The sequence below is a fragment of the Lactuca sativa genome, chromosome 9 (genome assembly GCF_002870075.4).
Source record: "Lactuca sativa cultivar Salinas chromosome 9, Lsat_Salinas_v11, whole genome shotgun sequence".
NCBI classification, from domain to species: Eukaryota; Viridiplantae; Streptophyta; class Magnoliopsida; order Asterales; family Asteraceae; genus Lactuca; species Lactuca sativa.
This window is the reverse complement of record NC_056631.2, coordinates 49,975,357-49,998,744: the sequence shown is the minus strand read 5'-3', so window position 1 is coordinate 49,998,744 and position 23,388 is coordinate 49,975,357. Positions and strand designations below refer to the sequence as shown.

The window sequence follows — 23,388 nt, the reverse complement described above, 5'->3', positions numbered from 1 at the left end:
TCACTCAATCCCAAATCCGGAAATTATGCCCAAAAACCTTAAATATACTATTAACTTCTTGGCAAGTCATCACCAACCCGCTGCCCCCATGAGCATAAGGATGGTTAATACATGAATTTTCACGTTGCATCCAAATCCATCATCAGATTAGGTGTACATCCACTTAAAAAAACACTCGAGATATTTATAACGAACTCCATGAATCGAGATTTCATAACTGATACTCGATATTGGTAACCAAGCTCCTAATAGATGGCCAACAAGCAAATTGGGGTTCATAATGCAAAAATTCATCAAGAGACTTCTAATGCACAACTAATACTCCCAACAAACTTATATTGTCCCCATGATCCAAATCGGCTGGTCATTGAGTCACCCGACTCCCAACCAATGCATTAACACCTAAACATGCTGATAAGACTAACGATTCGAGACCTAAGAGTCTCAATGAAATGACTACCAAGTCCCACCCATATGAATCATACAGTCGTTGGTTTTACGATACATTATGACACCTTCTAACCACTAAAACGATAGACTCACAGTACTACGCCGATCTTGCCATCATTCCATCACTAGCCTGAAGACTCACGACCAACACTACAAGGGCCTAAAGATACACAACCATTAACCCACTGATTTATAGGAACCCAATCAACATGCCTATCAATACTAACCAAACACCACAAGAGCCATACTATTTTATAACGTATAATTCCTTTCACATAACAGGCTGCAACCAATGCAAAATCAGATGAAAACATGGTCACACACAACCAGAGAATAAGATATGTTGTACTCTTGTTCTAACTCAAAGGGTATAACCCAAAAGAACCATGCTTATAATTCGAACCAAATGTTCATTTGTTATCTTTTTCAGTCCACATACACCCCTCCCGACGACATCCAATGAACTTACTACAATACATACCCTTAAGAGAACCTTGGATCTACTGCCTTCCTTTTTCCTCTGTACCACTAGATATAATGAAACGACAAATCTCAATCATTAACAAAAACATTCACATAAATTTATGAAACAAGGTCATACCTCTTGACTGAAACTGAACAGATTCCGCCAACACGTAACTAGCTCGATAAAATTTCCAAAGTTATACAGAAATGCTACTACAATCATGGTTGGGTCAATTCAAATACCAACCCTGCCGACACGACATGCCACAATTGGATTCCGCGTAGATCCAAAGCTACACCTGAAAAAGTAAACAATACTGTTCCGACGTCCGAACTCCCAATAACCAAGGACAACTACCAAAATCGAGCCTACTATGAACAATACTTCCATAACCAACAATTGAGAGTACCCGTACCCACGAACCAAAAGTTACAATATACATATTTTGATGATAGGTTGACGCATCCCTTGAACTTCTACTGATACAACTCAAAACTTTCGAAAAACCTCAGCCATTGACGATGAACAAAATGGCCCATGATCGATAATGCATTGACAACTAATCCACTGATCGAATACACTACTGAACAAAGCCCATGTGGAACTACACATACCCAACTCTGAAGTTGATTGATAGCTCATCCAATGCTCATCCTAGAATATAAATATAAATCTATACAACAAGCTAACAAATCCCTCAACAACCGATACTCAACCTAAGCGACCCAAACACCCCATAACCTAAACATTGGCGATCCCAAAAGTAACCATTGGATACAACGAGCTCCTTGTCCAACAGCTTCCCGCCGTAAAGACTACTCATGTATTCCTGAGCACATACATATGTTAGTAACTTTCCATGCACCCTCGTCTCGACCAAATCTTGAACCAAAGTTTTGCATACCCAAACCACATATTATTATGACCCATTATTTCGAAACCATAAACTCGAACAACTTGATGATCCTCCTAGCAAAATACATAGTTCTCCTCTACTTGGGGTTCGAACTACCATAGATTGGCGTTGCAAACAACCCATATCTCAAACCGGATCAACTACGTACATACCATCCCTAACTCTTGGAATATATAACATATCACAAGATGATCTTCCAGATAAAGACCAAGTAAGCTCAAAGAGATTCCGAGTCTCAGATAGAGACCTCAGAAACTTCCCCATTATAACTGCCTCTAACATCAAGAATCATATGCAGATGTAGAAGTAATAATTCTGACAGTCTATTCATAGCACTGATTCTCTATCTAGAAATAAATGGACTAGCCCACATCTCGTCACAAATCCCCAACCATCAATTCATCGCTAGAATCATTCATAAATACAGGAGGCACCATTTATTTGGTCAAGGTACATAGAAACAAAAAAAGTTGTCGTTCGCAATTCACCTCCCTTGATCACCCGAAACAATCAACTAGCACCTGACCTGACTAAATTCAAAGAAAGTAGACCCTTGATCTCATCTCAAGGCAATTATACCACAAGAATCCTCTTGTGCATTCCCACACTGCCATACTTGTTGCCAAAAACCACAACCATTTGGCCCCATGATGTGTCTACATCCCAACTCTGAAATTCACATGTCTACCTTCTTTTTCCTCCGAACATGGAAAGTTGGAAGAACATAACCCCCATAGAAGATGGTGACATCCCAATCCATCTGCCAATCACTTAGCCTCTGGTTGCAATCCTTGAGCCAATCGTCACAATCACTTCCTTCTTAGGTCCCGCAACTCAACTATCACTACCTTGAGCAAGGCTCTCGAGACCTCTAAAACCAACTAACTCACATAGGTTTTCATCATTCAAACCCATATTGACATGGCCACTAAGGCCCAAACAATCACCATACCCATTCCTCCTTCTAAAAACCAAAACAGAAAGGTCGATAAAGATGGGAACACACTACAATGAATCATGGTGCCAAACCATACAATCTACCCTCCATCATTTCCTTAGAATCCCTGAAATCCTCCTCGATTCGAGTACGGATCCTATGCTTTCAGTAGTATTGGCCCAAACTACCTTCCACACCTATCCACAATTTTCCTTAAGAATCGTTGCGGATCCTCTAAGTAACTACTCATGTCTACTATCGACCGATCCAATCACATATACCCACTATTAATAAATACACATCGCTAAAGAACACACCAATTTCTCTAAGATACTTCCTAGGCTCTCCCATGATTTCCACTTCACCATGCCATCAACTGCTGAAGAACCCCTACTAATATCAGCTAACTACTTCATGAATACAATTACTTGCAACAAAACTTAAATAATCTTTCCAATAAAAGACCCAACCCTACAACGATTAGACTCAAACGAGAGCTGCGCATAAGGTACAAATCAATCATTCTAGAATTATTTAACCTTTGCAACATGTAGCTTAACATACTCATTTAATAGTCAACTCACATCAATATGGGTCTCACAAAGCACAAAACAAGCAGCATTCGGGCAGTAACACTCTATAGTCCATAAAACATAAAAAGGCATCCTCCAACTAACTTGCTTCTGCGATGCTAGGAACTTCTACCAACACTGTCGATTGCCTTATACATGTAAATTATACACAAAACGGGATCACATAAACCGTCGAATGAATGATTCTACCCTAAGCCCACAACCAAACAAGGAACATGAAATAAAGCTAAATCAGTCCTTCTAGGTCTATATGATCCTAATCGTATATAATTTTTAAAGCATACACTTAGCAATCAATTCCACCAACATAGATTCCAAATCCGTCATAGCATCCAAATCCTCCTAGGTTACAAAGCATCACAAATCAAGCCATTTTATCTAACATATGATATCCATACTTGCATGTTGTTCCAAAAGCTCAATCAATAGGCATATACATGCATCTCTCCTAGCATTCTATCATGCAATCCTGAGTAGATCCTTAGCCCTAATCTAGCATGCATTTCTCATATATTCATACCAAAACAATAATCATAACACATGTATGAGTATTTTGGGAAATACTTACTTAAGCTTGGATGATTGCACGCATCACACCCCTTTTCCTTGTAGAAACATTTTTTGAAAAAAAAAACTCTTTCAAAAAGTTTACCAATTCCTCAACTTGAGTTCAACCACACCCGATAATGTGCATGGATCCCTCAAACCAAGGCTTTGATACCAATTTGTAACATCCCAAAAATACCAAGTAAAAATTTCAATTTTAAATAAGTTAAAAGCATTCCTTTAATGTTCCAAAAGACGATCATAGTCAAGTATTCACAAAACATAGAGTAATTCTGAAACATTTAATGCGAAATAAATCACCATGGGATGCAGTGTGATCAAGCCGGACCCTTCCTTTTAAAAACAAAAGTACCTGAGACATTTTAAACATAAATCGTAAGCACAAAGTTTAGTGAGTTACCCAAAATACCACATACCATACAAGCAACATGCCTCCCCAATGAGTATAACGGGCCTCGCCCTAACTCGCATAACGGGCCTCATCCCTAACTTGAATAATGATCCCCGACCAATGAGTATAACGGGCCTCGACCTAATTCGCATAATGGGCCCCACCTAATGAGTATAACAGGCCTCGCCCTAACTTGTATAATGGGCCCCGCCCAATGGGTATAACGGGCCTCGCCCTAACTCGCATAACGGGTCTCACCCAACATATAAAACATGCAAGTATCACTCATATAACTAGCATCCTACAAACATAATCTAGTGGGCCGATATTGGTGCCTTCGACCCACGAGTACAGTGAAGAGAGTCACCTCGATCGATAAATGAATAGATCTCACACACGAGTTGTTGGTGCTAAAGTCCCTCCCACTAAACATATCCACAACCAAACCTTAATTAGAAAATAAGGTAAATACTCCAACTTATCAATTCCAAATACTAATATAAATCCTCATTTTGTCAAAAGACCATTTTTCCCTTATAGTCCTCAACCCTCATAGTTGACCAAAAGTCAAACTAGTCAAAAAGTCAACGATCAACCTTTCGTTGACCTATGTGTTGCGTACTCTAGATCTACGCATATCATAGAGCCTTACTTCATAATACGAGGTCCAAATAGGCTACGCACTACGTAACCTTAAGTACGCCATGCATACACCTCCGGATCTAAAACTTCATTTTAAGCACCTAATACATTAAGACCTTTCACTCAAAGCTCGGATCTGATTCCTACTAGCTCCATAATGGATAAAGTTTCCAACTTTATCCATAATCATGGTCCAAACAACCAAGATCTAGTCTTTACATCTCAAAGGGACCAAAAGTGCATTTTTCTCATCTTAATCCATTAAGTCCAAGTCTCCAACCTTCAGATCTGAATCAATATGATGTTTAGATGGATAAAGTTTCCAACTTCAAACATAACAAGTTCACAAACTTTCAAGATCTAAACTTTATGCACTAAAATGACCAAAAAGTGGCAAATATGACAAATAACTAGATCTATGAACCCAATGAGAAAGTTAGAAGCTTTTTACTCATAATGGTCCAGGAATGATGTAATCTTGCTAGATTTATACTTGAAATATTCTTCCATACACTTTGCCACCACCTTTCTCTTCAAGATTCAACCTTCTAATGGAGAAATAAGCTCATAAATGATGTCAAGGCTAAAAAACAAGTGAGTAGAGGCTAGGGTTTCTTAAGGAATGATCTTAGGTGATGGAGGCTGGTAATGAGATGGTTTCCTATAAGTTAAAGACCTTAAATAGGGTTAAAAACCGGAGATTTAAGGTTTTGGTATGCCCAAATTACATCCTACATAATTCATTAAACCCCCGTTACGCCGTGCGTAATCCAAAATCCCAAATTTCCACTTCAACTTCAAACAACCATAACTTCTTTGTTTGAACTTTGTTTTCGGCGTTCTTTATATGAACGAAAAGATATTGAAGAGTCACACAATCCTATCTAATTACTTTTGACTTAAAACATACCGAACTAAAATCCTTATTCCATGAAAGAAGTCTGAAACATTACTTTCTCATTTTACCCTTTGATTCTGAAACACCAACTAAGGGCATGGATCTCATAACCAATAATATCAACATCCAATAGGGTCTAAACCCTATTCCTTTGATGCCTAATGCCTTTACTTGATCCATTTACTGCCCACTATTCCGAAATAAGAAACTTTTCGAAACAAGATGTTACACTTTTCTTATAGAGTTCACATTTACATAAATCAAAATTATAAAAATTACATATTTAATTATTTTACTATTAGCACCCTTAGGGAATAAAGCATTTATAAAAGACCGTCGTTTTAAACCTAAGGTTACAACTTCAAAATAACAACATACTTAGAGGACACTACACATGTGGTGGGCCAAGCTGGAAAGATTGCTAACGTGGTATCCCACGTCAGCGCATTTCATTTATTTGAAAAAAAAAACCAAGATTTGATGAAGTCTAAATATTTTGGATCAGTTTACGATTTAACACCAAATTATTTTTTTTACAAAAAAAAAAGATTACCGAAAATTGTAATCAAATCAACTATTCGTAATTGTTTTCAAAAATACATTTTTAAATATATTTTTAAAAATATGTTTTTGAAAATACATATTTTGACAAACGCTATTTAAAAATGTATTTTTGGAAAATGTATTGAAAAACATATTCAAAAACATATTCTGCAAACATTTAAAAATAAAATTTTGAAAACGTATATGAAAACATATTTATATGTATTTTCATTTCTAATAATAATAATAATTGTATTTAAGTTTTTAGTGTGTTAATCATTATATACATATGTTCAACAAAAAAAAAAAATATAACAAAGTGATTCTAGCTCGGTGATAATATGCATGCCGTTTGTGGGAGTTCATCGATTTGAATAGTGAATACCACCGTCTCCTATTTTCTTTCCGAAAATCCGGTTGTTTTCAAATAAATGAAACGTGCTCACGTCAGCCCACATTAGCAATATGTTCAGGCCCATTACATGGCATATGTTATTTTAAAAAAAGGAAGTCATTCGCACAACACTTTTTTTTGCCATACATCACATACAACATTTTAAAACATTAATTTTTATATATAGAGAAAAACTTACATTATCTACCTTTAAAAAAGGTTGATTGATTACAATTGCTGATAGTCTGTATTTTTCTCTGTAAAAAGAAAATTAAATTAATTTAAGATTAAACCGTAAATTCATTCAAAATATTAAAATTTTATCAGAAATTTCTAATAAAAATCTTAGATGTGGCCTTAACATTGTTATTGTTTTTTAGAGTTAAAACATCTAGATGTAGGGATAGCATTTTCATTGCTTTTTTGAGTGATAATTTGGCATGTGCGATATTAGTAGATTTGGAACTAGAGAAAGGCCCATTAGGCCCAATATGGAATCAAAGGAGTTGGAGCAAATAATTGGGTTAATTGTAATCACACTTTTCTTGAAGGCTTGGACTTGGATGAAAATGGCAGCCAAATCCATCGAGTATGTTCTCGGTTAGTCTTTGAGGTCTTTGATTGAGAATTAAATCCTCATTATGGACGAAGGAGGTCTAAATAGAATAATTGGATTCTTATAAAATTCAATATTTTTCGGTTGAGAAAATTAGTGTGGGTGACTTCCTACTGCAGTGAACATTAACTATAGATTAAGGAAACTGTCATTTTAGTCCTACAATGTATTTCAAATTTACTACTTCAACTTATTTGCATGTATTATGGGAGAACGAAAGCTCTAAAACTGGGATAAAGGGTAACTTCTAAACAGTTCAATTGTACCACGTGCTTTGAAGTTTTTCCATATTTAATAATGACTGCGTGTATAACAACACAGTTGCAGTCTCTACTTTTCTCTTTTGATCACGTAAGCAAATATTGTTAAAATCTCTTTCGGATTTGCTTTGTTTCAGAATGGCTACCGCAGAAGAATCATAGTCGTCGTCTAGATTGAGCTTGGAAAGGATTGACGATGTCGAGGATTTCGTTTGGGTGAGTCTCATTACTCTTTTTAAATTATTGAAATTTATTGCTCTTGTTTTCCTAAATTAGGATTAATAGATGATGAAATGTTTTCATTGTCACTAATTTTGGCATACAACGACGAGTTCAATAGCCAACAACGATTTTAGTTTCGATGTCAACTCCATAATCAATATGAATATTGAGTCTACTTTGTGAAAAGCAACTAATTCTGATAAGATGAGAGGAATATGTTGATGTTGATTAGTAACAAGCTTCAAATAGTTTTTTGCATTTAATAAGTACCAAATCCTAAAGTAAATTCGAAATACATTGTAGGGCTAAAATATCATTTTTATTTTTTCTAATGGCTAAGTGGCTAACTCACTTAGTGATATCGTACATACTTATAAAGCTAACATTTTTTTTTTGAATCTCATGCATTTGAAACCCCCCTTTTTAACTTCCTTTCACCACATTCATTTGAAACTCCCATGACTTTTCAATTTCTCTACAATAATATTATAAATAAGTTAAATAATGTTTTATAAACAAGAATGGATGTTTTATTACAATGTCTTCCTCCCACATCGATGGTGAGAGTAAACAAGAGAATGTTTCCTCTTCTATAAATAGGAAATGTTGTGAAATGCTTCAAAGGGACCAAACCATGAGAACATCCTCATGCCTACCTTTGTAGGATTTTGAAGGTATTATTTGGTGAGATTGTCTATATTGGCAAGTGTCCAGTTAACTTTTATAATTACAAAAATGGTTTTGAACCGAATTTTTTCAGGTTTAAACCGTGTTTCAGTTAGAAAAAAAATTATGTAGTTGAGTTTATTAAGTTGAACTGGAGCTGGATCAATTTGGAGCGATAAATGAATCATTTTCCTTTCACAACAAACATTTGAAACTCTCATGATTTTTCAAATTATTTCTAATAATATTATAAATAAGTTACATAATTTTATATAAATATAAAAAAGTATCTACCTAAACCTAAAATTATAATTGTTTGAAAAATCACTTTGATTCAAAAACACGAAATATATACAAACCGGGTTTCACTAGAAAAAAATATATGTAGTTTGGTATATTTAGTTGAATCGGTCCGAGTTTGATTTATTTGGACCATAAAAGAAGGATTTTCCTTTCACTACATACATTTGAAACTCCCATGATTTTTCAAATTGTTTCCAATGATATTTTAAAAAAGTTACATAATGTTATACATATAAACAAGCTTTCTATATTAAATACCTAACTGAATTTATGATTTTAGAATTGAACAAAAAGTTATTCAATAAGAACTTACTTTTTTGGATAGTATCTTACGAGATTATAGAAAAATAGAACTATTGAACAATAAAGAAAGGGTAAACAAAAGAACTGGTGTTTTACTAAATAAGTTGATTAATGTTTTATTAACAAGAAAGCGTGTTTTATTACAATGTCTTCATCCCACATCGATGGTGAGAGTAAACAAGAGAATGTTTCCTCTTCTATAAACAGGAAAGGTTATGAAATGTTTGAAAGTGACCAAACCATGAGAACTTCCTTATGCCTACCTTTTTAGGATGTTGAGGGTATTCTTTGGTGAGATTGTCTTTATTGGCAACTGTTCATTTAAGCTTTAGAATCCCGAAAATGGTTTTGAACAATATTTTTTTTAGGTTCAAACAGAGTTTCAGTTGAAAAACCGTTATGTAGTTTGGTATATTGAGTTGAATCGGTCTGAGTTTGATCAATTTGGACCGATAAAGGAAGCATTTTCCTTTCAGCACGTACATTTGAAACTCCCATGTTTTTTTCAAATTGTTTCTAATAATATTATAAATAAGTTACCTAAACATAAAATTATAATTGTTTGAAAAATAAATTTGATTAAAAAACACCACATATATACAAACCGGGTTTCAATAGAAAAAAACGTTATGTAGTTTGGTATATGAAGCTGAATCGGTCTGAGTTTGATCTATTTGAACCGATAAATGAAGCATTTTCCTTTCACTACATGTATTTGAAACTCTCATGATTATTCAAATTGTTTATAATAATATTAGAAATTACATAATGTTATATAAATATAAAAAAATCTACCTAAACATAAAATTATAATTGTTTGAAAAATCACTTTGATTCAAAAGCACGAAATATATACTCGATTATATTTTATAAATGAATTCATTTTATAATGACATTTTGAATCATGAAAATACATATAAACAAACTTTCTATATTAAGTAAATAACTGAATTTATGATTTTAAGATTTAACAAAAAGTTATTCAATAAAAACTTGATTTTTTATAGCAATTTACGAGATTACTGAAAAATGGAACTATTGAACAATAAATTTTCTGGATAACGTTTTATTTTTATTATTTAATATTTTATTTAACAAAATGAAATTATTGGCAAATAAAGAAATGCGTTTAATTAAAATGTCTTCATCCCACATTGATCGTGAGAGTAAACAAGAAAATGTATTATCCTCTATAAATAGGAAAAATTGTGAAATATTATAAAGGGGCTAAGCCATGAGATCTTCCTCGCATCTAACTTTTGAGGAAGTTGAGTGTATTCTTTGGTGAGATTGTCTTTGTCGACAAGTGACCAAATAAATTTTAGAATTTCGAAAATGATTTTGGACCGTATCTTTTTGATTTGGATCGAGTTTAATAAGGATCTGAGTGTCTTCTGATTGAGTTAGACAAACTCGCTTCCATTGGAGACCGAGTTTAAGTAACATGCCGAGTATTTGGTTGTGTTAGCCAAGTTTTACAACCCTGTATATAATACAATTTAAAGTTTAACCTTATAAAAAACGTCACTATTATCATATGTTCTACATAATTATGGTAATAATTATGATACAATTTTTTTACTATTTAAGATAAAAAGTTGTATGTATTATCATATATTGTACACAATAATAAAATTTAAGATAGATAAAAAGATGTCTCTATTATCGTATTTTCTATATAATGATAATAATTAATATAAACATTTTATTTTAATATGAAATTAGATAACAATAACGATTTATTTATTTTTAATTTTTTTTTCTATTTTAATCATATAACTTTGTATATGCAAAACAACTTCAAGTTCCAACCTTATCTCTTATAATATAGTTCAACATAATAAGAATACTAAAAATCATTTTTTATATTTTTTATGAAATTATTATTTAACTGTTAATAACAATGATTTAATTATTTTTAATATAAAATATTTTTTTAAATCCCACACAACGCGCGGGCATTCGCCTAGTAATGATTTAATCTTATTCTTAAATCTACCATTTGTTCCCGATAAGACTTGATTGAAAATATGACAATAAACAATTGGTCTTCTATAATTTTAGTTTAAATAAGCTACAGATTCAACTTAACCTATAAATTTTGAATAGACCGATTGATTGAAAATAAAATATAAAATTCAAACAACACATAACATGTTTTCTAAAATAACATTACTTTCAAGGGCACCATTTTAAAATGTAATCGCAGCACATCTTAATTATTTGATCACCACATACACAAAGGCCTTCCAGTTACACGGTGAATATTATCATACACACTTAATTGGTTATCAAACCCATTCCATGATGTGGTTCAACAAGTCTTCAACTGATGATCAACGGAGCTTGAAAGTTACATGTAATGGTTCTTTCTTGTACAATGGGAAATCCAAAGCATCATCCATGTTAAGGTCTTCGGGATTCATTGTGTTATTCACGAGGAACCAGTCAAAGTTTAGAATCAAAGAAGCCACAGATAGGAGTATTGTCTTGGACGACAATGCTTCTCCGGGACACATTCTTCTCCCAGAACCAAATGGCAAGTATTCAAAGTCTTTACCTATGTAACTCATCTCCGATCCCACAAATCTTTCAGGTTTGAAGCTCAAAGGGTCATCCCAGATCTTGGGATCACGGCTAATTGCCCAGATGTTAACCATCACTTGACTATCTTTTGGAATCGTGTATCCCATCACCTCACATGTTTGCATAGCTCTATGAGGTAGAAGAAGTGGTCCTGGAGGATGCAATCTTAGGGTTTCCTTTAAGCATGCTTCCAGAAAGGGAAAATGAACCAAATCTGACTCTTTCACTACATTCCCATCTATCTTTTTCCTGACTTCATCCCTAACCTTTCGCATTACCTCTTGGTTTCTGAGAAGCTCTGCAACTAACCACTCGGTGGTAAAATTCATAGATTCAGTGCCAGCCGTAAACAGCTCCTGAGATATATAGAAAACGACGACTTAAATGATTAAGTATCAACTTCAAAGTGTGTGTGTATATGAGAGAGAGAGAGAGAGAGAGAGAGAGAGAGAGAGAGAGAGAGAGAGAGAGAGAGACCTGCATCATAGCATTGATTTGTTGATGTGTACTACCTTTTTCAATCAAAATATCAGTGAAATCTTGTTGATCGGATGATGTATTACTTCCATTTGTTTTCTTTTGGAGGATATCCTTCCAAATAGTTCCAAGCTCTTGTTCTATGATTTGAACAACCTGTTTTTTCCAGCCTTGTAGATCCCATCGACCAAATATCGGATATAAGTCTGCTAATTGTGGTTGAGCACCTAAGGTAGAAAGTCTTCTTACAGAGTCCTTAATCCCTGCACCTATACCATTGCCTTCGAAGTCCACAAGATCTATCGATAATAATGTATTGCCTATGATGTTGGTGGCAGTTACAAGCATGACATCCTTTATACCTACACTAGAATCACCTTTTGAAGCTATGTACTTCACCATCTCCATAACTTTCTTCTCTCTCATGTCCACACGAGATTCCAAAGCTTTGCTTGAAAAAATCTTTGATGCATAAAGATTCCGGATTTTCCTCCAACCATCACCCGTTCCTGATGAAAAGACAAGATTCATATTGTGAACAATCGATTCCTTACCTTGAAGCAATCTTGGTACATCTCGACCAGCAAGCAGATGATCATGGGTCTTGAGAATCTCTGAAGCTGCAGAAGCTGATGATCCAACAATGGTGATTTGTTGACCAAGGCGAAGCGTCATGAGTGGTCCATGTACTTGGGCCATCTCCGCAAGTCGAATATGAGGAATCTTTCCCATTTGGAAAAGGTTACCTACTATTGGCCATGGATAAGGACCTGGTGGAAGTGGTTGCTTTTTCGAAGATTTAATCATACGAAAGAAGAAGATGAAGAAGAGAAGGAGCGACCAAGGAATCAAGAACGTGATCATCTCCTCCATTGTAACTCTTCCCAGATTTTTTTCGGAAATGCTAAAGACTGTAACAGATTGGAAGTAAAGATTCGTTGATCAAGAAATAGCTAGAGGACATTTTTTCTTTTTTGCCTGGGATTGATTTCACAAATACCAGGAGTATCTAACAATTTGCAAGAAGCTAAGACATGGTAGACAGAGTAGATGAGAATTATTCGCAATTGTAATATTGACAAATAGGTAGCAAACAATTATATTCAAACTCTTTTATGTTTACTTTGTTTATATATATATATATATATATATATATATATATATATATATATATATATATATATATATATATATATATATATATATATATATATATATATATATAGGTTCATTTGAGACTATTATTAATTTGTGAGACAAGGGGACTAATTTTCAGTCTTTGATCATAATTGATCTAATAGTTCAACAATAAAACGTGATTAGTGCTGATTAATGTTGATTAAGGCGCTTAACTAAATTATGAGGGGTAGTTTAGTCACTTTTCTATTTTTGATCCCTTAGTTTTGATGACAATCTATATATGACGTCTTGTTTCATGGAAGCCTTAGATTGTGAATTACGTTTTTCATATTATCCTAACATTGAGATCTATTCTGTTTCAATGTTATAAAACATATATCGATTTCAACAATCAATCACTAATTCGTAACAATTTGTTTAAGATTTGTGCAATTCGATTTAACGGAATTTTGGTTTCATCTGGTGATGAGTTTGGAAGCAATCAAGATGAAGAATTCAACAAATCGATCATAAATTTTGATGTTTTAAATGAAGATTTTAGCAATGGCGCATCAAGATTTCAGAATCAATGATCACTTGAGATCCAGTTCAGTAACTTCACGTTCCTTTAGTTAGTATTTGAGGAAGATTTCGGCAATTCATCTTTACTTCAAATTATGTTCAACAATTTTAATCGTGATCAACAATTGGTTGTCAATTGAGATTGTTTTCACTAGCATCGGGTTTAATTTCTTTTCTCTAGACATCGATTACAATGTCTGATTTATTTCATCATCTTTTTGTTGCAATGTTCATTCAAGAGAATTTGAATACATTATTCTCCACAGTCGAGCACATAATACATGAAGAGAATCAAGTGGAAATAACAAATCTTTGAGTCATTTTGCACTCTTTCTGTCAAATTAACTAGGTATGTACAAATTGATTATTGTTCTTGAGCTAATTTTCTTCAACTAAACATGCATTCCACCTGTTTGATAAAAGTCATGAATGAATAAAGAGTCTTATATATCACCCCTCATTCCCACGAATAATGTCCTCTTTAAGAATATGAATATACTTCAATATGAGTTGGAATTACTGTAACATAATTCCATGTTGATTACTCTTATTAAATTTACCTTAGTTTTATTAGAATATGTCTTTTTCTTCAAATACATATTGTCGGATATGTCTTTTAGCAAAATTTTATTTTAATATGCTCTCGTTACCTTATAGAAAAAGGGTTATACTAAAGAAAAGGTTAGATGCTCTTAAATCAATTATTGTTCTTTTAAAACTAGTATATGTTAAAAATAGGGTATTTTATAATTAGTTTCATAAGAATGTATATTATTCTTATTAGATTTATTGGATTATCATAAGTATATGTTAATTTCATTAAGTTAGGGTTCATGTTAATGGTGAAATAAGAGTTATTTAGAAGAGTAGTTCTTTCAAGTACCTAAGATAGGGATTATCTTAATAAGATTTAAAGGGTTCATATAATATGATTATGATGTTTTGAATTATGGCTTGTTTCAATTTACTTAGTCAAGTATTCTAAATAGAATGTAATTAGTAATATGAAATTCCATTCGATTGCAGTTTTTTATTCCAAAATTTCTAACTTTATACATAATATAGTATTAGATGTAACTGTTAACTGTCAATCTAACAATATTTGTAAATTAGAATATTATTCTATTATTTTATATTCATAATAACAAACATTGTTATATATCAAGACTAAAAAATATAATTCTAATATGCTAACGTATTTATCTAGAACATTACTCTATTAGAATATTTTACATATACATTAATTTATTTTGATTTCTTGTATTTTATTCTATATATTCTTGTAACACTATAAATTGTAAATTCATAATAGTATATAATGATATCTATACATGCATATCATTCTGATTATAATTATTAGATACCATCACTCATATTTCATTACATGGTGTTATTATCTTGCAGTTATTCATCACAATGAAGAAAATCCACATATAATGAGGAATAAAGGTTGTGGAGCCAGAAGATACAGATTATCTTCGAGAAGAATACCATTCAAGGTCAAACAAATCAAGATCATACAAAATATGTGGCGTGCAAGGTTATGATAAAAGGAAATCTTTAACAATGAACAATATTTTCAAGGAATAGTTTGTACAATGTTCTCTCTATATATATTTTCATCTTTTCATACTAGAATATGTTGAACAATGTTGTGTACATCTAATTACATTATGTATTTATCCTTTCGACATCTAATTAGAATTTGACAAAAAAAAATTATGCTCCAAAGTTAGTTTCCCATTTATTTTGACAAATGTGTCCATATATGTTGATCATAAGCATTTTGATCATTATCCTCCATTTCACTATCTTCGGTTTCAACCCTTTCCTCTGTCCCTTGCTTTTGGGTTTCTTCAACTCCAACCCGCGCTTATTGGATTTCTGGCTTATTGGTACTTCAAAAATTAGTACCCGAAAATAAGTCATTGAACTTCTTTGCTAGTTCCATGTTCTATTTTTATTTGGAAACATCGATATACAGTTAGAAACAATTTCTTTCATATTCTCTTTTTCTACAAAAACTTTCTTGAAGACCTTTTTAAATATTTTTTCATGTTCCTGAAAAAACAATAAGACACTAGAACTATAAGTATAACTTATTAAATGAAATCATAATATTCAGTTGAATAATAAGTTATGAAGTACCATACGATATATCATATCAGAATAGTAGAACATCAATTATGAACAAAAATCATGTCATATCAGAATATCTAGAATTACAAAAAATAACAACATACTTTAATCTTTCTTCAACTATAAACAATGTATTTTACTTACTTATTATAGCAACATAGTTTCATTTCTTAACCAATATAAGCAATATCTACCTTGAACCTTGTAATGTGATAATAAGTGTTAGATTACATCTTGATATTATCTCTTAAAAAATGATTTCTCCATATGAGGTTTAACAAATTTAATTAGATACTTACATTCAACCTACGACAGTTAAATGATAACAAAATAAAGGATTTGACAATTTCTTAGAATATTTGAAATATTTAACTTAAAACAAATATATATCTTTAGAATATTTAGAATAATTAACCTAATTAGAGAGATAACTAGTTTCAAGGTATTTTGTAATCTTATATCAGAACATCGATTTTCAGTACTTCATCATCAAATTTTTTTGCGATTACTAAAGGATTAAAAACAATGATCGATTTTCAGCTATTTTATCATAAATTTGCTATTACATAAGGATTATCAACAACTCATAATCAATCGATTTCATCAATTCATCATTAAAATGACAATGACTACCATACTAACTCTAATATACAAAATCAAAAGGACTAAAATATTATACTAGAAGCTAATACACAAATCAAAATGATTAGAATAATATATTATACAAAATAAAAATGACTAGAATATTTTACTAAACATCAATGTTTAACAATTCATGATCATTTTCTCGATTACATACACCGATAAGGAATTTCTAGATTTCAACATTTATTTTCAACAATTCATCATCAATTCTATATTATCAAAGGATTATCGTACATGATCGATTTTCAACAATTATTCATCAATTTTGCTATTATAAAATAAATATCAGCAAGAATAATCAATGAAAAACTCATCAATAATTTCAATTTTTAGCAATTCATCATCAAAATTAGAATGGATAGAATACTAACTCTAGGATACAAAACTCAGAATTACTATAAAAGCATACTAGAAGCTCATATACAAAACAAAACATGATGATCAGATATTGTACTATACGAAATCAGAACTAGTAGAATATTGTTTTGAAAGCTAATAATTGAGTTTTTGTTGGAAAATAGCTTTATGTCCTTTCTTTTTGAATCAGTTACTTCTCTTTGGTTCTTTAGACTAGACTTCAGTACATGTTATTTTAATCACTCTATCTACTTCATAGAATGACATTGGTGATTCATCTTTTATATTGAGCAGAGGAATTGGAATCTGATTCTCTCGAACAAGGGATAGTTGAAAGATGAAATCAAAGCCTTTGATGGGTATGAGTTCTAAAGTCGATTCTAAAAACTATAATGAAACAATCTGAATAACATAATTAAGGTTTATGATTTTGAATGGTCGTCGATTCCTTCTATTTAGAAGGATAAGGTTTATGTGAATTTAAAGGATGATAGATTAAGGAAAGCAAGAACATGTATATATGATTTTGATTCCTTAGCGATCTTCTAGATTTGATCTTCGTTTTTTTTAAACAAGAAAACGAAATTAACTCTCTTTGCTTCAATTGGGAGAATGGTTAACAACGAGGATATGATCTATGGTTTTGATTTGATATACTAGGGTTCTTCAACTTAGAATTTGTACAAACTGAATTATTCATCGGTTCAATTACACAATCTGAAATTTGAATAGCTTTAATTAATACCTGTTTTGTGAAGGAATGGTTGATAATCGAGATTGAATAAGAAGGTTGAAGTTATGAATTTGAAGGAATAAGAATTTGTTGATAATCGAGATTAATCGAGGGTTTTCTGATCGTTTTTGGCTACATAAATCAGTTAGCATTTGTTTTCGAGTATGAATCAGAGGATGAATTCGAGCTAGAATCAGAATAAAGAGCTCGACTTTTCAATCAATTTAGGGTTAATCCGAAACAAATTTGTGATTGAAGGGTTTTCGATCGATGAAAGGGTTTTGGGAAATGAAAAGCATATGAATGCGTTTGTGAATGTGACAGGTTATGTTTCTACCCCTCCTTGTTTTCTAGTTAATTACAAAGTTTGTGTTATTTACACAAACTGCCACCGCCAGTTTTTTTATTTATTTTTCTTTTTTATTAAATCTGAACCACATATTAATTTTGACCGAGGGCTAAGATTTGGTCGTCATGTCTCACAAAATATAGGTGGTCTCAAAGGAACCCAACCTATATATATATATATATATATATATATATATATATATATATATATATATATATATATATATATATAGGGTGAGGTTGAATAGAGAACCATAATTAACCAAAGAACCAAGGAGCCAATCTTTTTTTCAACTTTTAGAACTTATTTTTTATAAAAAAAAACTAAAAATACAGAAATTCATAACTTTTTATCTTTTTTCCAATGATATAAAATTCGATTTTTTTAACGTGAATCTGGATTCACACGGTGAATCCGAAAAATATTTTTCACATTCACAATGTTAATATATGAATTTAGATATTTTTAGATTTTTTTTTCGATAAAGAATAAGCTCTAAAAATTGAAAAAAAGATTTGATTCCTTGAAGAACCCATAATTATGGTTCTCTATTGAACTTTTCTATATATATATATATATATATATATATATATATATATATATATATATATATATATAGTTAGGTTTTTTTTGTTTTTAGTAACTATTGTGTGCCAGAATGCACAGATATGGACCATTGGATGGAATATAATCAAAGGTCATGATCTGAGGGTTTATGATAGTAGAATAGGATAACATATACCACATAATCATACAAATTCCAGCATAAAGGCATTTTAGTCAATTAACTTATGTTATAAAAAAGAAATTTTCGGATTTTTAGGGATAATTAATTCCGTTATTTTTAAAAATCTAAAGGGGCCCTTTGGATTAACTTATTAGCTTATTTGTGGTGGCAATAAGCAATAATCAATAAGCATGGGGAGAGATGTTTATTAAAATTAGCTTATTTAGCTTAATAAGCTGAATTTTATCCAAACACTCAAAGTTAGCTTATTGTGGGAATAAGCAATAAGCACCTTTTTTTTTCCTATCCAAACACCCCCTGAATATTTTAAATTAATTCAAACTTAAAAATCTGATTTTATTCTGTCAAAATGTCAAACATTAATTAGTAAATATATTTTCGATTTTATTCTTGCAGAATTTATTTCCAATGCATATATTTTTGATAATTAACCTGATTTAATAATTCAATATATATTCTTCATATACATTCGAACGTGAATACAAAATCATACATATGCTTACAAACTAATAGTCTTATACAATTTAATATAGTTATATATATTCTAACAGAATATAATTAAAAATGAATAAAAATATTAAGAAATAACATTCTTAAATATACAATTATTAAGCAAATACACATGATCTTCATCAATGGTCCAAATAATGCACTTGATTCAAACTATGATGAAAATGTGATATATTATCGTAAGAATGTAATTCTTCGCGAAATATACTTGTTGTTGAACTCGATTCCAAAATCTTTATCTTGTATGATCAATATTGAATTCCTTCTTCAAGTCATTCTGAAAGAATAAGATGCATTATTCGTTAGTATTACCGGTGAAGCTAATGTACTTGTTGTTAACAGACATTCTCAAAGACATTATAACAGAATGCATTTATACAAATAAATTCCGACAGAATACAAGCATTACTTATTTAATAGAAACTAAATAATAGAGAATGATAGCATATTCTAACAGAATGTATTCCATTTTTCCCATCTTGCAATGTTTTTTACTTTTTCTATCTTGACAAATAAGGAGATTGAAATCGAATTATGTCAGAATAATAGTGTAAAAAAAACAGCAATACTCAGGAAGCAAAATGTAACTTACTGAATTGTGTTTTAACCATTTCAAATAAATAATTCAAAGATATTAAAAAAGTGTACTTACAGTTTCGAAAAACTTAATGCCATATTCATCCGCAAGAGCTTGACCCTTTGCAGTTGGAACAGCCGACAAGAAAATAAGATCATGAGTTCGTGACATATCATTTTTGGATTTTTTCAAAGGTAAATTTGTAAAAAATAGAAAAAACTAGCATACCCTTTTGCTTTCATCCATATCAACTTTATTCCCAACAAGAATCTTGTTAACATTGTCTGAAGCATGTTGTTCAATGTTGCGAATCCAGTTTCTTATGTATGGAGATATAAAGAGATTTGTCAACAATGTGTCATTCATTATAAGGTAAAAAAACTTACTGTTGAAAGATGATTCGTCAGTAACATCATACACCAATAAAATCCCCATAGCACCCCTGTAGTAAGCTGGAGTATAGTGGGGTAAAAGTGTCAATTACATAGCATTATAATCTGAAAAGCATGAGAAAAATCTATACCTGTTGTGATGGTTCGAAATCGTTCTTGACCAGCTGTGTCCTAAATTTGGAGTTTGATCTGTTTGCCATCAAGTTCAACGGTTCTTATCTTGAAATCAATACTGTATCAATAGTTTTTTTAAACATATTTAAATAACAAATTAATTTTTAGTACAGTAGTTAAGAAATTAACTCACCCAATTGTAGTGATGAAAGAACCATCAGAAAAAACACAAAAGAAGACAACTTTTACCCACACCTGTAATTAATTACAATTGTTATAACACACATAGGCACATTCATCATAACACAAAAAATTGGAATTTGGAAAAAAAAACATAGTCCATGCAGAAATATTACAATCGAACTATAAGTACACCCAAAAACAATTGAACTAAATTATCCAGAAAAATTGAGAATAAATTGTATAAACTTACTGAGAGAAAGAACATGAGCATAGATCAGGGGAACTAAAAACTTAAAAGGAGCTCCATTACTTTGTCTGATTTAAAATCAACATACGATGCTGAAGAGGAATTGCGCTTGTGAAACCTATTCATCATTTTATGCTTCATCATCTCCTTCATTCTGATTAGCAGCCAATCTTCAGAATCATTTGAACTTAGAATCTTCATAATCAGATGGTGATTTTAGAGTTTATTGCGGCTGTGGTGGTCGTGGTGTCTGATGACTTTCATGATTTAGGGTTGGGTTGTGAAGAAGCGGAGCAGAAGATGAAGGCAGGTCATGCTTCATCCTTTTATTTTGGTGATTTTAAAATCAAATCCCCCATTTATCTCAATTACCATAAATTTAGAGTCATGATTTACTAATTTACCCCTATTAATTTATTTAATGATTAAATTATTCCTAAACTTCTATTGGTGTATTCATGCACACAATGGTTGCTAGAAACATTTAAACCTAGCTCTCTCTCTCTCTCTCTCTATATATATATATATATATATATATATATATATATATATATATATATATATATATATATATATATAAGTAGGTTCAAATGTTTCTCACATCTATTTTGTGCTAGAATGCACCAATACGAATTTAGTATTAATTATATGTATATTAAATGCTATCCATACTTATAACTCATTTTTATGGAAACTAATTAAATTCGTCATTAATGTCGACAATAATATTCATTCAGAATGAATTCATATATAGAAGAATGAGAGTGTATTCCAGCAGAATGAGAGTGTATTCTAATAGAATACACTCTCGTTCTTCATATGTCATGCAACTTTATTGTATTTTAAGTGAGTGAGTGCTGAAACAATATATTAATTCATATATAAAAACCTAGATGCGAACTCATTCTGAAAAAATGTTGTTGCTGACATTAGTGACGCACTACAAGAAAAATCATAAATAGCTACGAAAACTTGCTACGGAATTAAAATCCGTAGCTATTCTATTACGGAATGTGCTACAAAATGGCTTTTCGTAGATATTTTGCTACGAAAATGGCTACAGAGTTACATTCCGTAGCTAAACTAGGAATAACTACAAAAAGTTACTACGTAATCAAAATCTGTAGATATTATACTACGGAATATGCTACAAAATGGTTGACCGTAGCTATTTTTCTACGGAAATAGCTAGGGAGTTGCATTTTCGTAGCTAAATCTTGAATTGTTGCTATAAAATCAAAATTTGTAGCTATTTTACTATGAAATATACTACGTGGTTGTTGGTTGTAGCTAGTTTGCTACGAAACTTGTTACATAATCCATTTTCGTAGTTAGTTGGCTACAAAATCGGTTACGAAATAAAAATATGTAGCTAGTTTGCTACATAATAGAAATTCGTAGCTACTTTGTGACGAAAATTTGCTACACAATAAAAATTTGTAGCTAATATACAACGGAACTTGTAACGGAAAGGTTAATTGTTGTTATTTGTGTATCTAAGTTGTCTTTGAATTTGCAAAATAGCTACAGAATCTTAATCCGTAGCTATGTGGCTACGGAATATCGCGTAGTCAATTAGTTACGGGATATACTTCCGTTGTAAAATACAAAAAAAAAATATTTTACCAAAAACAAAAAATAAATTACCGTTTTTAATTGTGTTATGATTTTTAATTATAATTTAATTATGATTAATAAAATTCTTTACATATTATTACAGAATATCGCCTCCTGTGGTTGTAGTTACTGTGGTTGTAGTTAGATAAGTCACTTTTCTATTTATTTGAGATTGGCCACATTTTTTTAATCATTTAGTCAGTTTCCGTCCAATTGTTTGTGGTTTCATGCGTTTACTCCCCCACGCATTTTCTATTGTTACTTCTAGTCCAATTGTTTCTGGTGTTATACCTTTAGTCCCTCCACTATATTCTAAGGTTTGCTGGTTTATTTCTAACCCCTCAACCTGCTTCCACCGCTTTTTTCTTTTTGGTTCCATCTAAACATTTTTGGAGAAATTGGAGTAGAAGTCGGTGAGCCACCATCCATCATTGCTTTCTGATTCCTCTGATAATCAACTTGAATGCATACATCCATCGATTGAGACTTCCTTCTCTCCTTTGGAAGCCTTTGATGCCCGTTGCGATCTCCGACACTCCCCTTTCTTGCACCTCAAGCCCCTCCCCTTTCTCAGCCTCCACCACCACCTGTCGCCGACACATTCTTTAGTTCAGTTCAATTGGTCGTTGTTTACTTTGTGGTTTTTCCATTCGTCTTATTCTATCGCCTCTTCTGATTTACTTTTGTGTCGGGGGTTCTGTTGTGGTTGTTGGGTGCCGATTTTTTAGGAATCTCGAACAACAGTAGGTCTCATGTCAATTTTAGGGTAAACTATGTAGCAAGTTCAGTAATAACATATTCCTTCAACCTACATCCAATCTATTTGGCGATCTGTTGATTTGATTG

At 31.8% G+C, this 23,388-nt stretch overlaps 1 protein-coding gene and 1 pseudogene across 1 annotated transcript; both read right to left on the bottom strand.

Moving 5' to 3' along the window:
- Window positions 1–11,262: 11,262 nt before the first annotated feature.
- Window positions 11,263–13,323, bottom strand: LOC111921274 (probable (S)-N-methylcoclaurine 3'-hydroxylase isozyme 2). The gene is made up of 2 exons (XM_023916850.3): window positions 12,231–13,323; window positions 11,263–12,109 (listed from the first exon to the last, which is right to left on the bottom strand). Exons 1-2 carry the CDS (start codon window positions 13,101–13,103, stop codon window positions 11,504–11,506), a joined length of 1,479 nt encoding a protein of 492 aa, XP_023772618.1. The 5' UTR covers window positions 13,104–13,323; the 3' UTR covers window positions 11,263–11,503.
- A 6,539-nt stretch (window positions 13,324–19,862) lies between these two features.
- LOC111921329 (ras-related protein RAB1BV-like) lies at window positions 19,863–23,019 on the bottom strand (annotated as a pseudogene).
- Window positions 23,020–23,388: the final 369 nt, after the last annotated feature.

Excerpts from the sequence above, each read along its gene's own strand:
- LOC111921274 (XM_023916850.3), bottom strand. The coding sequence starts at position 13,103 with ATGGAGGAGATGATCACGTTCTTGATTCCTTGGTCGCTCCTTCTCTTC. Across the intron at positions 12,110-12,230 it reads AAATCAATGCTATGATGCAG|GAGCTGTTTACGGCTGGCAC; the intron begins GTCTCTCTCTCT and ends TATATATCTCAG.